Genomic DNA, 15,553 nt, shown 5'->3' on the forward strand with positions numbered 1-15,553 from the left:
GACATTTTATTAACTGTAGTAATATGAAAGGATCACATGTTCTTTAACTTCTTTTGAGTGGTATAAATACTACTCAAAAGAAGTTAAGGATCACCCGATTCTTTCATATTGGTAATGTTAATCTGTCATGGCATGAGAGATTAACTATTGTAATATGAAAGAATCAGGTGATCCTTAACTTCTTTTGAGTAGTATATGAGAAATATATTTTCACTGTTTTACGGCTAGCCCAATAATCTACATGGTAACTGAGCTGGTCAGTGACTGGTAATAAATTCTATAACACTCCTGAACAATACAGAGTATAATTTCCTACTACAGTGTAGTCACGCATTGTATTATTGCTCTAACACAGTAAGTCTCAGGCCAAATACATACATATACACACCGCTGTAAACATTGTACACACAGATAAACAAAGTCAATCATAACAACAAATCTCCCATTTGTACTAATCCCCTTCTAAGGCCTCACACTGAAGGCTGACCAAGGTGAAGGTCACATGGCTCCGCTCACTACACTGTAGATGGAGCATAGTTTGTAATTGTAAGGAGGCTGTCAACTTGGCAGGTGTACGAGATCACCAGTGGGTCATGATCAATCTCGGTGTAGTGAGGGCGGGGCTGGTTACTTTGTCTAGCTGACATGGTGAAATTAAGGCCTTGTGTGATGTGACCACACCCATATTTATCCATGTCACGATTTCAAATTGCGTAACAAACTCACAGCACAGAGATGTTACACCATGGACCCTAAATATAGATCGTATTAAGTGTCCATGGTTACACTCAGGCTTTAAGAAAACATGTATTTATATTAAAACATATTGGTAATATGTTATTATGATATTATATAAGTGTATGTAATTCCAGATGAAGGAAAGCCATTCCTACAGTCTTGGTTCTACTTACATGTCAAAATAACAACAATATATATCTTGTCCTGTTCGGATGACTCAGCTCTAAGTACTTATCCCATGGTTTAAGATAACCAGCCAACAATGGATGCTTCTGTATACATGTACTATGTATGAGAAACAATATTTACAAAAACAATTTTGGAATCAACATTTATAGACAAAAAACGAAGGAACAAAAGTTTGAAATATATTTAGGACTTATTAGGACTATACATTAAGGTAAAAACAACACATGCCGGTTCAAAGTTCTTTTTTATATAATGATTGTACAGACACCTGGAATATTAGGATTAATATCGTAAAATGATGCATATTTCATTGAGCACCCACATCTAGATAATTACACGGTAGACAAATACATTTGACTGGGGCGGGTAACAAAACAGGCAGTCTGTCAACACCACAAGGGCAGTGTGACATTACCTCAGCTTCAGTTGCTGTTTACATGGAGTTGTGACGTGCATCTTGAGTTAGTTAGTGAGTGAGTTTTAACAGTATTCCAGTTATATCACTGTGTGTCAGCTTAATGTGGGAGGGAAGCCCGAAAACCCACGATCATGGGTATGGTGCTGACAAACCTAGAAACATAATCGGGGCGAACCGGGATTCGAACTCACAATCGCATGCCCAATTGACTCAACTTTGCACAGTGAATCTTGGCGCCTTAGACGACTGCCCCCCTGTTACACATGATATAATAGAGAACTTACCGACGTTACTCCTCATGCCGTACATTCCTGGGGGTTCTGGGGGGCGCTGTGATGGTGGTGGGGGAATCCTTTGGCTGCAAAGAAATACATAGATTATTCCAGATCATTTCAATGTGGTCCAACTCCTCTTTTCAAGACATCATTCCACAGCCCTACTGAAGACCAAAGCGATCAGAAAAACAATGTCTCTTTTGTTTGTATTTTGTTTAACTTCACCACAATGTTCCAGCTACAATCAAGTCTGGATCAGACAATCCAGTGATTGCCATCATGAGTATTGATCCACATAAATGATAGATGACATGCTGTCAACCAAGTCAGCGAGCCTGGCCACCCGATCCATTAGTCACCTCTTCCAATAAGCACAGATTGCTGGGGGACCTATATTCTTACGCAGGATCCTCACTGGTTTCATACAATAAAATGATCGAATACATTGAAAAATGATAATTTGTATCCTTTTCAACATTTTCCGTGTGATAAGCCTTATCACAATGGCCTAATGAAGTTTGGAGTGCCAATTAAACGTATATTCAACTATTTCATTCTTTGGTTGGCGTGTATATAAGGTCATATTATCATCGAAGACATGGTTGTCTTATCTTGGTCGCTGTTACACATACATATACCACCCTCGTGACAAACGTTAAGAACTAGCATATTGTCCCAGAAACCTATGGCCCAAGATGGAGGCCTTCCACACTGTGACTTGGCTTGTGTTGTCTACTCCACGTAAGGCCCGATATAACCACATCTTTCCCAGCTATTGTAGAAGCAACAAGGTACAAACCATCCTTCCACCTTACAGGACAATCAAACATACATTTCAAGCCAAACAATCACAAAACATCCTCCATCTCTGAAAACACATTCCTCCATCATTGTCTTCTACATCCTTGAGAAACCTTAAGATGAAAACAAATATCAACAGAAAAATGAAAAAAACCCAACCACACACTAACTTCATTATCAGGTCTGAAATAACTGACCTGCACTGGATGTCCTTCAGTCCTACACAGAACTAAGTAAAATCCCCCGGCAACAAGCTGAGACATCTATAATCTTCTGAACCCACTGCACAACATGGCTACCATGACCGATGGCTCATTAAGAAGTGTTGACTATGCTAATCAGACTCGGTGTACCAACCTCACACTTGCCTTGTGAAACGACAACGCTTTACATTAACAAAAGCCTGACAAGTTGATATCTGGTGTAAATAGCTCGCCGTCATGTCAATATTAGCATTAACCGTTACATGGCTGTGTACCACGGTGGTGGATATGAGCGTATATTGCAGGGTGCTGTGACATGCACTGAGCAGCATCGCTAGTGGATGTGACAGTGGGTGGCGCTTCCACAAACACTCAACACACGACGCAGTCACAGCAACCTCTGCCGTAACTACCTGTTGTTGAAACGGGTACTCCTGGAAATACTGTAGAGCGTGTATTGGGTGCCCAGATTGTATCATTGGTTCGTTGCGTAACGCCACACTTAGCAATAATTAAATCATGACAGTGACCTGTAAATAATTGAGTCTGGATCACACAATCCAGTGATTGATATGAGCAACATTCAACACTGGATGTAACATCATACAATGAACAAAGTCACTCAGCCCGGCCACCTTCCCTGTACCCACCTGAAGGCAAGCTTAGATCTACCCTACCCCAAATACCCACAACTGTTAGAACGACAGTGAAAACATGTACCCACCCCAGAGCAAGCTTAGATCCACCTCCCCTAACTCACAACCCTGAGACAGAAATGAGGCTGACATTTACTCGCCCTTGGCCAAGCTTATATCCACCACCCCTAATACCCACAACTGTTAGACCGACAGTGAAAACATGTACCCATCCAAGAGCAAGCTTAGATCCACCACTCCACACATACAACCATGAGACAGAAATGAGGCTGACAACATCCACTCACCTTTGGCCAAGCTTAGATCCACCTCCTCTGGCTGCTAATATTTCATCTACTATCTCTTGAGACTGAAAATAATCAACAACATTTATTAGCAAAGTCTGTGGTTCATTAGTTTATCCCTCTACATATATGCGCATGGACTTTTATTTGATATGGATTAAAATCTGTACACTGCACTTGACCAAGATGTTTAGTCCATGACAGCCTTCAATATTGACCTAGTCCGCCAGCCCGTGACTACTAAATTGTGCTCAGGACAAGTAAAAATCCAAAGATGGAAGTCGTCATTGACCAGTAGCATTTGAGGGCTATGAATCTGAACCAGCTGTCAATGGTTCAATTTCGCTGCAAATTGGAACTGAATAAAACTAACAGAAAATGTAAACATAGTAAACATTATTGTCTCATTTTACCATGAATTTGGAACTTACTCTATTCTGATTAGTCAATCAGAGGCTATGAAATCACAATAAACCCCGTCTGATTGAAACAGCTGGTTTGACGGCAGCTTCACCACGGAAGCTAATATTCATAGAGTCGTACTATTTTCCGTCATTGTCGGTAGGCATATATAAATAATTATATTTACAATTACATGTTACAAAATGCACAGATCCACAAAGGATGTGTGGCAATACATTTTGTGCAGAAAACACGATAGAAATCTACAAAGGGAATGTATTTACGTTTTGGAGACAACAGAGAGCTGCATGTTCCAAATTCAATTTAGCGGGGTTAAATCTACAGGTAACCTAGCTCTACATTGAAAACACAGTATGTTTATCTCCTAATTATAGCAGGACTACCCCCTCTGAGGATCAGTGAATATAGATTTACATAAAACTGTTGAGGTTGCATGATTGAACATGCAATATTTGGGTAAAACTTCATGTGAAGTCCCAAGAATTGCGTCTTCTGCATGGTGAACATCTCCTAACAGATTCCTTATAGCTTAATCCTCACAGACAAATGGCAGATGAAACATCAATATTGTGGAAGGACCAAAATGTGTACTCTGTGTAGCTGCAAACAGCATCAATATGGAGATGCCACAATACACAGGTTACTGACCGGGTGTTTAACTACAGTGTTGCACTGAGTGATATACTGGTCCTAACTACACTGGTCACTGACCGGGTGTTTAACTACAGTGTTGCACTGAGCGATGTACTTACTGGTCGTAACTGCACAGGTCACTGACCGGGTGTTTAACTACAGTGTTGCACTGAGTGATATACTGGTCCTAACTACACTGGTCACTGACCGGGTGTTTAACTACAGTGTTGCACTGAGCGATGTACTTACTGGTCGTAACTGCACAGGTCACTGACCGGGTGTTTAACTACAGTGTTGCACTGAGCGATGTACTTACTGGTCGTAACTGCACAGGTCACTGACCGGGTGTTTAACTACAGTGTTGCACTGAGCGATGTACTTACTGGTCGTAACTGCACAGGTCACTGACCAGGTGTTTAACTACAGTGTTGCAGTGAGCGATATACTGGTCGTAACTGCACAGGTCACTGCCCGGGTGTTGAACTACAGTGTTGCACTGAGTGATATACTGGTCCTAACTACACTGGTCACTGACCGGGTGTTTAACTACAGTGTTGCAGTGAGCGATATACTGGTCGTAACTGCACAGGTCACTGCCCGGGTGTTTAACTACAGTGTTGCACTGAGCGATGTACTGGTCCTAACTGCACAGGTCACTGACCAGGTGTTTAACTACAGTGTTGCAGTGAGCGATATACTGGTCGTAACTGCACAGGTCACTGCCCGGGTGTTGAACTACAGTGTTGCACTGAGTGATATACTGGTCCTAACTACACTGGTCACTGACCGGGTGTTTAACTACAGTGTTGCACTGAGCGATATACTGGTCGTAACTGCACAGGTCACTGCCCGGGTGTTGAACTACAGTGTTGCACTGAGTGATATACTGGTCCTAACTACACTGGTCACTGACCGGGTGTTTAACTACAGTGTTGCACTGAGCGATATACTGGTCGTAACTGCACAGGTCACTGCCCGGGTGTTGAACTACAGTGTTGCACTGAGTGATATACTGGTCCTAACTACACTGGTCACTGACCGGGTGTTTAACTACAGTGTTGCACTGAGCGATATACTGGTCGTAACTGCACAGGTCACTGACCGGGTGTTTAAGTACAGTGTTGCACTGAGCGATGTACTGGACGTAACTGCACGAGGAAAAGGTCGAAGAGGAAGGAGCATTAAAACTTTCTCGCAAAAGGAACAAATGTTCTCAATCTAATGCTTCTTAAAAAACTAGCCCGTGGTTTCCTGGTATCTCAACCTCTGAGAAACCACAACTATGAGATTAAAGGTTCATATGACCGTCATTTGTTAGTGAGTGAGTATGGCTTTACACCCGTCAGTTGTGTTAGTGAGCGAGTTAAAATTTAATGTCACATCGGCAATATCACAGCCATATCGTGACGACCCGTGACATGAGGTTGAAAAACGAGTATTTCAGTCACATCACAACATGGGCATAAAGCTCTAGATTGACCGCTTTGATAAAGCCTATATATGCAAAGTCTGGGTACAGACAAACCAGGTTCTAAGTTCATTATTGGTCACATCTGGGATTCAACCCAGGACCAGCAGGGATGCCATATCTCTATACAGCCAGGAACCTTAAACTTCATGGATCATCTCGCAAGTTGGAACTATGGGGTATATTTGAGATAAAACAATATAACATGAGAATAGTAGGTCCACAAAGCGATCTCCTTGTGGAAGGGGTCCCAGGTTACCCAAATGAGTGAGTGAGTGAGTGAGTGAGTGAGTGAGTGAGTTGTGTTTAACGCCGCTTTTAACAGTATTCCAGTTATATCACGGCGTGTCAGCTTGATGTGAGAGGAAAGCCCGAAGTGATGCAGGTCTCAGATGTTTACCACTTCAGTGAAACCCACAAGCACGGGTATGGTGCTGACAAACCTAGAAACATAATCGGGGCGAACCAGGATTCGAACCCACAATCATAGGTTTCTGGTAGCCCAAGGGATGCAACTCTGCACAGCGAATCGCGGTGCCTTAGACGACTGGGCCACCTGTGCCCCCTTTACCCAACTGAACTGCCTGTTGGAATGGAACAGTTCTATATTCTGCTCCATGAGTGACGAGTTTTATATATTGAAACTACTCACAGCCACACTAATACTCTGGAATATGTGCAGGTCTCCCTGACCGCTCTTCCTACGGTGGTCCTCCACCACCGTGAACAGGATCAGGTTATTGTACACCTCCCGGCGGTCGTTCTTGAACACAGCAGTCGGGTCCACTATACATTCCATAGGAAAACGCTCCAGCTCTTCCTGCAAACACAACAGAGTTGGGACCATCAATTGCCGCATTACAGCACATCGTCAACCAGTTTCTGATACAAGGCACATCGTCGACCAGTTTCTCATACAATACACATCGTCAACCAGTTTCTCATACAAGGCACATCGTCGACCAGTTTCTCATACAATACACATCGTCAACCAGTTTCTCATACAATACACATCGTCAACCAGTTTCTCATACAATGCACATCGTCGACTAGTTTCTCATACAATTCAAATCGTCAACCAGTTTTTTTATACAATGCACATCGTCAACCAGTTTCTCAAACAAAGCCTGAACAAATAAACTCCTAAACAAGTCTACAAAACTTTGGCAAGGGTAGATCTGCCCAAATCTCTGGGCTTCTTTATCTTATATATTTATAAACATTTTTTTAAAAACACCTCTTAAATATTTTAATTTCAGAGAGGAAACATTAGTCTAGTTTGACCTGCAATACATAGGGCTGTTTCATCAACTCGCAGTACACACATCACAGCAAGATAACCATCTTTCAGCTGAGCAAACTTTCAAGCAGAGTGTCCGAAATATGAGGGTTTCCAGGTCCTTGAGATTTGCTCCCTTGCTTGTTCATCAAAGGATTCCTAAATTTTCAAGCTTTCTGCTTATGAGAATGACCCTCTGACTAGCATCCTTACTTTCAAACACTGATGATACAATTATTTGTTTGCATGGAATCCACATAATAATGTCTATTTCAAAAAAAATATTTTGAAAGAGTGAGCGGGGTTTAACGCCATTTTGAACAGAATTCCAGTTATATCACAGCATGTCAGCTTAATTTGGAAGGAAATCCCAAAGTGATGCAGGTCTCATATCTTGAAATAACTTTTTCCCCATAATCATAATAAACAGATGATAATTCAAATAAAAAACTTTAAACATAGTTGCAGACAATCTCTGACAAGCCATCTACAAATGTCTCCACTTACAGTAGACGTCCATCTACATGGTATGGGATCTCCGAGTTCTCAGTCTACACTAAGAGCCTTAAGACCCTACAGTACATTCCTCAATGCACATATCCCTGTCAGTCACCAGCTACTCTGTGGCTGACACACTGCCTGGACACTTTATAGTACAAATCACATCTCTGTCCATTGTCCTACGTACAGGACCCCTACAATCTGCCTGAAGGGATAAAAACAAACTGGTTAGCAGAATATTGTTTGAAGGACTTAAAATAAATGGGTCAGCATCCAGTTGTTGTCAGCACTCAAATCCCTTGAGTATGACAATAGCTTAGAACTACTTAAAATAATGCCACATATTTACTCTGAGGGATTATCACAGCCCTGTTGGGGACTGCTATGTTGTGGCAGCAACAGTGTTGCCAGAAACGAGCCAAGCCCACAGGGAGCTGGAGATTATCCTCGTTAATGCACGAAGGCACCTGGACGTGCACACAGGAGCTTAATAAACAACATAAGGTGTGACGGATTAGGGGTATAACTCATGTCCCTCATCAGTGCTGAAGCTGACAACTCGCAGTGTCAACCCACAGCTCAATGGCCAGTCATGGGTGACAGAGTGGAGAGCTGACCTACATTGATGGTAGTAAAACTGGTGCTGTTTCTCCTTGAGTGAATGTTATCATAAATATTTTGTGGTGTGAGATTACAGAGGGTAATGTAATGATAAAGTTGGATTTATGAAAGCTTATAGATTTCATAGAGAACAGATTTAAGGCTTGGTCTTAAATCTGCTGAGTCGACAGAAAATGACATTCAGTAGATTATTTCATTCAGATGTAAAAACATAAAACTAGTATCAAAGATGATAGAGAATGTTGTGGAGTCTAGCATTTCTGGTGGCTCTGTATTTACGTGTTCTACCTACTGGTGGAGTCAGTCATTTAATATAGTGAGTTAGTGAGTATGATTTTTACGCCCCTTTTAGCAATATTCAAGCAATATTACAGTGGGGGACTCCAGAAATGGGCTCCAGACATTGCACCCATGTCAGGAATCGAACCCTGGTCTTCGGCGTGACGACCGAACACTTTAACCACTAGGCTACATGACCACCCCCATTTAATATAGGGGTTGATCAGCAGAGGAAGGCAGGGTAGGTCTGTATTTCTGTATTCTACCTACTGGTAGAGTCTGTTATTCAATATAGGGGTGGATGAGGTAAGAAATATGGGGTCATGTCAAACCAGAGTTAAAATGAAATGAACTATGTAATTTGGATAAGGATCATGACAAAATTCTTTTTTTTTTTCACAATGAACTAATAATTAATGTTAAATCTCCTACCCATTCACCACAGTCCGATTGTTTAAATGAGACCAGTAAGAGAAACCAAACTTTGGCAACTCATCCTGAAAACCTCTATTGCCCTACTTGTGTCAATGTGGCTGAAACACCACCCTTGCTGATGGTATGTCAATGTATGTGTCAAATTCCTCAGCTAATCTGGACATCAGCTACTCACTTGTACAGACAGGTCTTATTTGACCATGATCAAGGATAATGAATTCAGAATACCATTCAGTGGCTGCCATTAACCAAATTCTGTCAACCTTGAAATTTGTCCCACATGTCAGGCCAACCTTACATTGCAGACTGTGCTACTGCCCTGGTATATAACCCATACACCAGACCAACCTTACATTGCAGACTGTGCTACTGCCCCGGTGTATAACTCATATACCAGACCAACCTTACATTGCAGACTGTGCTACTGCCCTGGTATATAACCCATATACCAGACCAACCTTACATTGCAGACTGTGCTACTGCCCTGGTATATAACCCATATACCAGACCAACCTTACATTGCAGACTGTGCTACTTCCCTGGTATATAACCCATATACCAGACCAACCTTACATTGCAGACTGTGCTACTGCCCTGGTATATAACCCATATACCAGACCAACCTTACATTGCAGACTGTGCTACTGCCCTGGTATATAACCCATATACCAGACCAACCTTACATTGCAGACTGTGCTACTTCCCTGGTATATAACCCATATACCAGACCAACCTTACATTGCAGACTGTGCTACTGCCCCGGTGTATAACTCATATACCAGACCAACCTTACATTGCAGACTGTGCTACTGCCCTGGTATATAACCCATATACCAGACCAACCTTACATTGCAGACTGTGCTACTGCCCCGGTGTATAACTCATATACCAGATTAACCTTACATTGCAGACTGCTACTGCCCTGGTATATAACTCATATACCAGACCAACCTTACATTGCAGACTGTGCTACTGCCCTGGTATATAACCCATATACCAGACCAACCTTACATTGCAGACTGTGCTACTGCCCTGGTATATAACCCATATACCAGACCAACCTTACATTGCAGACTGTGCTACTTCCCTGGTATATAACCCATATACCAGACCAACCTTACATTGCAGACTGTGCTACTGCCCCGGTGTATAACTCATATACCAGACCAACCTTACATTGCAGACTGTGCTACTGCCCTGGTATATAACCCATATACCAGACCAACCTTACATTGCAGACTGTGCTACTTCCCTGGTATATAACCCATATACCAGACCAACCTTACATTGCAGACTGTGCTACTGCCCTGGTATATAACCCATATACCAGACCAACCTTACATTGCAGACTGTGCTACTGCCCCGGTGTATAACTCATATACCAGACCAACCTTACATTGCAGACTGTGCTACTGCCCCGGTGTATAACTCATATACCAGACCAACCTTACATTGCAGACTGTGCTACTGCCCTGGTATATAACCCATATACCAGACCAACCTTACATTGCAGACTGTGCTACTGCCCTGGTATATAACCCATATACCAGACCAACCTTACATTGCAGACTGTGCTACTTCCCTGGTATATAACCCATATACCAGACCAACCTTACATTGCAGACTGTGCTACTGCCCTGGTATATAACCCATATACCAGACCAACCTTACATTGCAGACTGTGCTACTGCCCTGGTATATAACCCATATACCAGACCAACCTTACATTGCAGACTGTGCTACTTCCCTGGTATATAACCCATATACCAGACCAACCTTACATTGCAGACTGTGCTACTGCCCCGGTGTATAACTCATATACCAGACCAACCTTACATTGCAGACTGTGCTACTGCCCTGGTATATAACCCATATACCAGACCAACCTTACATTGCAGACTGTGCTACTGCCCCGGTGTATAACTCATATACCAGATTAACCTTACATTGCAGACTGTGCTACTGCCCTGGTATATAACCCATATACCAGACCAACCTTACATTGCAGACTGTGCTACTGCCCTGGTATATAACCCATATACCAGACCAACCTTACATTGCAGACTGTGCTACTGCCCTGGTATATAACCCATATACCAGACCAACCTTACATTGCAGACTGTGCTACTTCCCTGGTATATAACCCATATACCAGACCAACCTTACATTGCAGACTGTGCTACTGCCCCGGTGTATAACTCATATACCAGACCAACCTTACATTGCAGACTGTGCTACTGCCCTGGTATATAACCCATATACCAGACCAACCTTACATTGCAGACTGTGCTACTGCCCCGGTGTATAACTCATATACCAGATTAACCTTACATTGCAGACTGTGCTACTGCCCTGGTATATAACTCATATACCAGACCAACCTTACATTGCAGACTGTGCTACTGCCCTGGTAATATAACCCAGGCAAGCTTACATTAAATTTGTTGCTTTGTATTCTTTCAAAAGCTTTCCTACATACATGCATGGGCATAAAAAGTCTCTTGTAAATTTCTTGCACAGAAAAACAACAAAGGCTCTTGTAAAATTCCTGCACAGGAAAAAAACAAAGCACTCTTACCCCTGTGCTCTTATCGAGAACAACAAGTGCTCGTCTCTCCACGATGAGGATACAGCGCATGGTCCAAATGCCGGTGGTATTCTCCATCTTACGGAGCCGGTGCAGGCCATCCTCAACACTGATCACTCCTGTAAAACAATGAGGAGAAGATGTTGACGTGTTGTCATCAACATGGAAGCTGTAGGCTTCTGACTAATTAAAAATCTTGCGTAGGAATCTAAATATTTAAGAGTATAGTGAGTAAGTATGATTTTACATTGCTTTTAGCAATATTCCAGTAATATCATGGCGGGGGGACACAAGGAATGGCCTTCACACACTGTACCCATGGGGGAATAGAACTTGGGTCTTGTGTGACAAGCAAACACTTTAACCATAAGGTTACCCTACTACCCTTTAGCATTTGACCTTGATATTAATGTTCGTGAAGAAGTGTTTACTTGAGCTGCAAGTTGAATGCATGACTATATAGACTTTGAACCCAGGAGGTATATACAGCATACTTCCACTGAACAAAAGTTAGGAACCATGAATAGTTTGGGGGAGATTTTTATTTATTTGTGGGCTCAGTCTTCACTAGAAGAAGACATACCCCAAAATATTCATGATCCTTTAACTTTTGTGTTCAGCATAGATGCATGCATATATTTTGAAGTGTTGGCTTATACAAGTTTACAGTTAATTTAGAACATTTAGTAAAATGCACTTTGACCAAATACATATTTGTTCGTTTAACGCCACACTCAGAAATATTCCAGCTATATGATAGCGGTCTGTAAATAATAGTATGGACCAGACAATCCAGTGATTGATATCATGAGCATAGATCTATGCAATTTGGATACAATGACATGTGAGCGAGCCTGACCACCCTATCCCCCAAGTTGACACTTACGATGACCAACTATCTAGATAAGAGTCTATAAGTAGAGTTAGATTAGCAGGAGAGCCCTGATCCTGAGGTACAAGCTTCAACCTACCTGATCGTGTGCCGGCTGTGTAGGTCGCCAAATGGTCCAGCTCAAACACAGGTTCATTTGAATGTTGTGCATAATCTAACAAACTGTTCTGATCTGAAAAAAAGCAAAGAGACACAATTAGAAACATCAAGAATGTAGGTCCATGTGAGGAGAGGAAGGTTCAGGCAATGGATTCTGGGTAAGTGAAATGCCATTACTGGCACAACTAATTGTGGATAGTTGACAGAGAAGAGGACTTTTTTTGAAAATCTGAAGATTTAGTTATAGTGGGAGAGCGAGTTGGGTTTAACACCATTTGAACAGAATTCCAGTTATATCACATCATATCAGCTTAATGAGGGAGCAAATCACAAAGTGATGGGTCTCAGATGTTGTATACCACTTTGGTGAAACCCTATAGCAGTAGAGGATGGATAATGTTGAGGAGAAGAGAAGAGTGAGCAAGCTAAGGTTAGGCTGCTGTCTACATCACTGTAGTATCATCACAGATGGGAACAGCACACAAACTGTAAGGACCTTCAGATTCAAACTAAGCCCTTGTCATAATAATCAAACAAATACTACATGGCCACCCCAACTATCTGCCATTAGGCAGCAAGAAGTCTGATACGTAATTTTGTTAACAAGGTCTCTGTCAGCATTTAGAAGTTGATAGATCAGACACACAAAATAAATGGATTTCAACAAGTAATTCTCATATACAAGTTTTGAGTACTTCTTGCCTCTTCATTTGGTGAATTTCTGATGGAGGGACAAGAATTAGCCTGAAAATATTGTGCTTAGGAATACAGATGCTTAATAAATACATTCTGTCTTAATGTTAATATTCTACTTCTCATTCAAAACAAACAATATATTCTTGCACAACTGGGTAGCATATCGTATCCCTCCCAAAAAAACCCACACCTACAACCATACCCCCCAAGACACCTACCACCATACCCCCCAAGACACCTACCACCATACTCCCCAAGACACCTACCACCATACCCCAAAGACACCTACCACCATACTCCCCAAGACACCTACCACCATACCCCCCAAAACACCTACCACCATACCCCCAAAGACACCTACAACCATACCCCCCAAAATACCTACCACCATACCCCCAAAGACACCTACAACCATACCCCACAAAACACCTACCACCATACCCCCCCAAAACACCTACCACCATACCCCCCAAACACCTACCACCATACCAGCCCAAAACACCTACCACCATACCCCCCCCAAAACACCTACCACCATACCCCCCAAAACACCTACAACCATACCCCCCAAAACACCTACTACCATACCCCCCCAAAACACCTACCACCATACCCCCCCAAAACACCTACCACCATACCCCCCAAAAACACCTACTACCATACCCCTCAAAACAGCTACCACCATACCCCCCAAACACCTACCACCATACCTCCCAAACACCTCCCACCATACCCCTCAAAACACCTACCACCATACCCCCCAAAACACCTACCACCATACCCCCCAAAACACCTACCACCATACCCCCCAAACACCTCCCACCATACCCCTCAAAACACCTACCACCATACCCCTCAAAACAGCTACCACCATACCCCCCAAAACACCTACCACCATACCTCCCAAACACCTACCACCATACCAGCCCAAACACCTACCACCATCCCCCCCCCATTACACCAAATTTCCAAAAGTCTGAACAGTCACTGGCCCGAACAATATGTTTTTATATTCAGCCTTTGCACTAAGGTCACACTTGTGTCTGAATAGCACACCCACGTCACAGGCAACTGTGTAACACAACAAAACATCTCTCACAATCATCAAACTTTGTCGATGTGCCATCCTGATATTATTTACATATCTGTCAAATAACACCAGTTGGTTGACTGAGAGGCCACTACTACACGACAAGTAATTAATATCAAGTGTCTCCGGACCAAAGTTCATCCACAACCCTGGTGAGATGACCCTCCAACAGCAGGCTGGGCTGACTACGTACAAGGAGCAAGAAATTCTACTTGTTGAGACAAACAAGCTGATGACCATGTACACGAACCCACACTTAGACAACACTGTATGTCAACTGTCATGTTGACACAACCCTTCTTCTGATCCAAGCCAGCAAGACGCTTCACAGTGCATTCATATAAACACATACATTATGATTCAAGTATTATAAGCATCTGGTAATATTACCTTTATTTGAGTGAGTGAGTGAGTGAGTGAGTGAGTGAGTGAGTGAGTGAGTGAGTGAGTGAGTGAGTGAGTGAGTGAGTGAGTGAGTGAGTGAGTGAGATCATAGATTATGATTCTTCAAGTATTATAAGCATCTGGTACTATTACTTTGAGTGAGTGAGTGAGTGAGTGAGTGAGTGAGTGAGTGAGTGAGTGAGTGAGTGAGTGAGTGAGATCATAGATTATGATTCTTCAAGTATTATAAGCATCTGGTACTATTACTTTGAGTGAGTGAGTGAGTGAGTGAGTGAGTGAGTGAGTGAGTGAGTGTGATTTTATGCTACTTTTAGCAATATTCCAGCACATATCACGACGGGAAACACCAGAAATGGGCTTCACACATTGTATCCATGTGGGAAATTGAACCCGGGCCTTCGACATGACGAGCGAAGTTTTAACCAACAGGCTGCCCCACCGCCCCTACTTTGATTTGAAATTCAAATATTGATGAACAGAAGAACATAGTATAGTGTGACTGAGGATGGTCTACACCTATTTTGGCAATAATCCAGTGATATAATAGGGGTAAACAACAAGAATGGGCTTCACACACTGAA

The 15,553-nt window shown here is 42.5% G+C and overlaps 1 protein-coding gene across 5 annotated transcripts in view; it reads right to left on the reverse strand.

Annotated features, from left to right (window-relative positions):
* Window positions 1-15,553, reverse strand: part of LOC139462398 (epidermal growth factor receptor kinase substrate 8-like protein 1) — a 93,682-nt gene that overhangs the window by 46,533 nt on the left and 31,596 nt on the right. For all 5 annotated transcript variants that reach the window (XM_071244087.1, XM_071244086.1, XM_071244085.1 and 2 more), the window contains exons 5-9: window positions 12,762-12,854; window positions 11,782-11,909; window positions 6,741-6,908; window positions 3,568-3,629; window positions 1,630-1,703 (exon numbers count right to left, since the gene is read on the reverse strand). In XM_071244087.1, coding sequence (XP_071100188.1) covers window positions 1,630-1,703; window positions 3,568-3,629; window positions 6,741-6,908; window positions 11,782-11,909; window positions 12,762-12,854 — 525 coding nt within the window. The remainder of the gene's footprint in view (window positions 1-1,629; window positions 1,704-3,567; window positions 3,630-6,740; window positions 6,909-11,781; window positions 11,910-12,761; window positions 12,855-15,553) is intronic.

This window comes from Haliotis cracherodii, unplaced genomic scaffold (assembly GCF_022045235.1).
Source record: "Haliotis cracherodii isolate W230 unplaced genomic scaffold, xgHalCrac1.p SCAF_15, whole genome shotgun sequence".
NCBI classification, from domain to species: Eukaryota; Metazoa; Mollusca; class Gastropoda; order Lepetellida; family Haliotidae; genus Haliotis; species Haliotis cracherodii.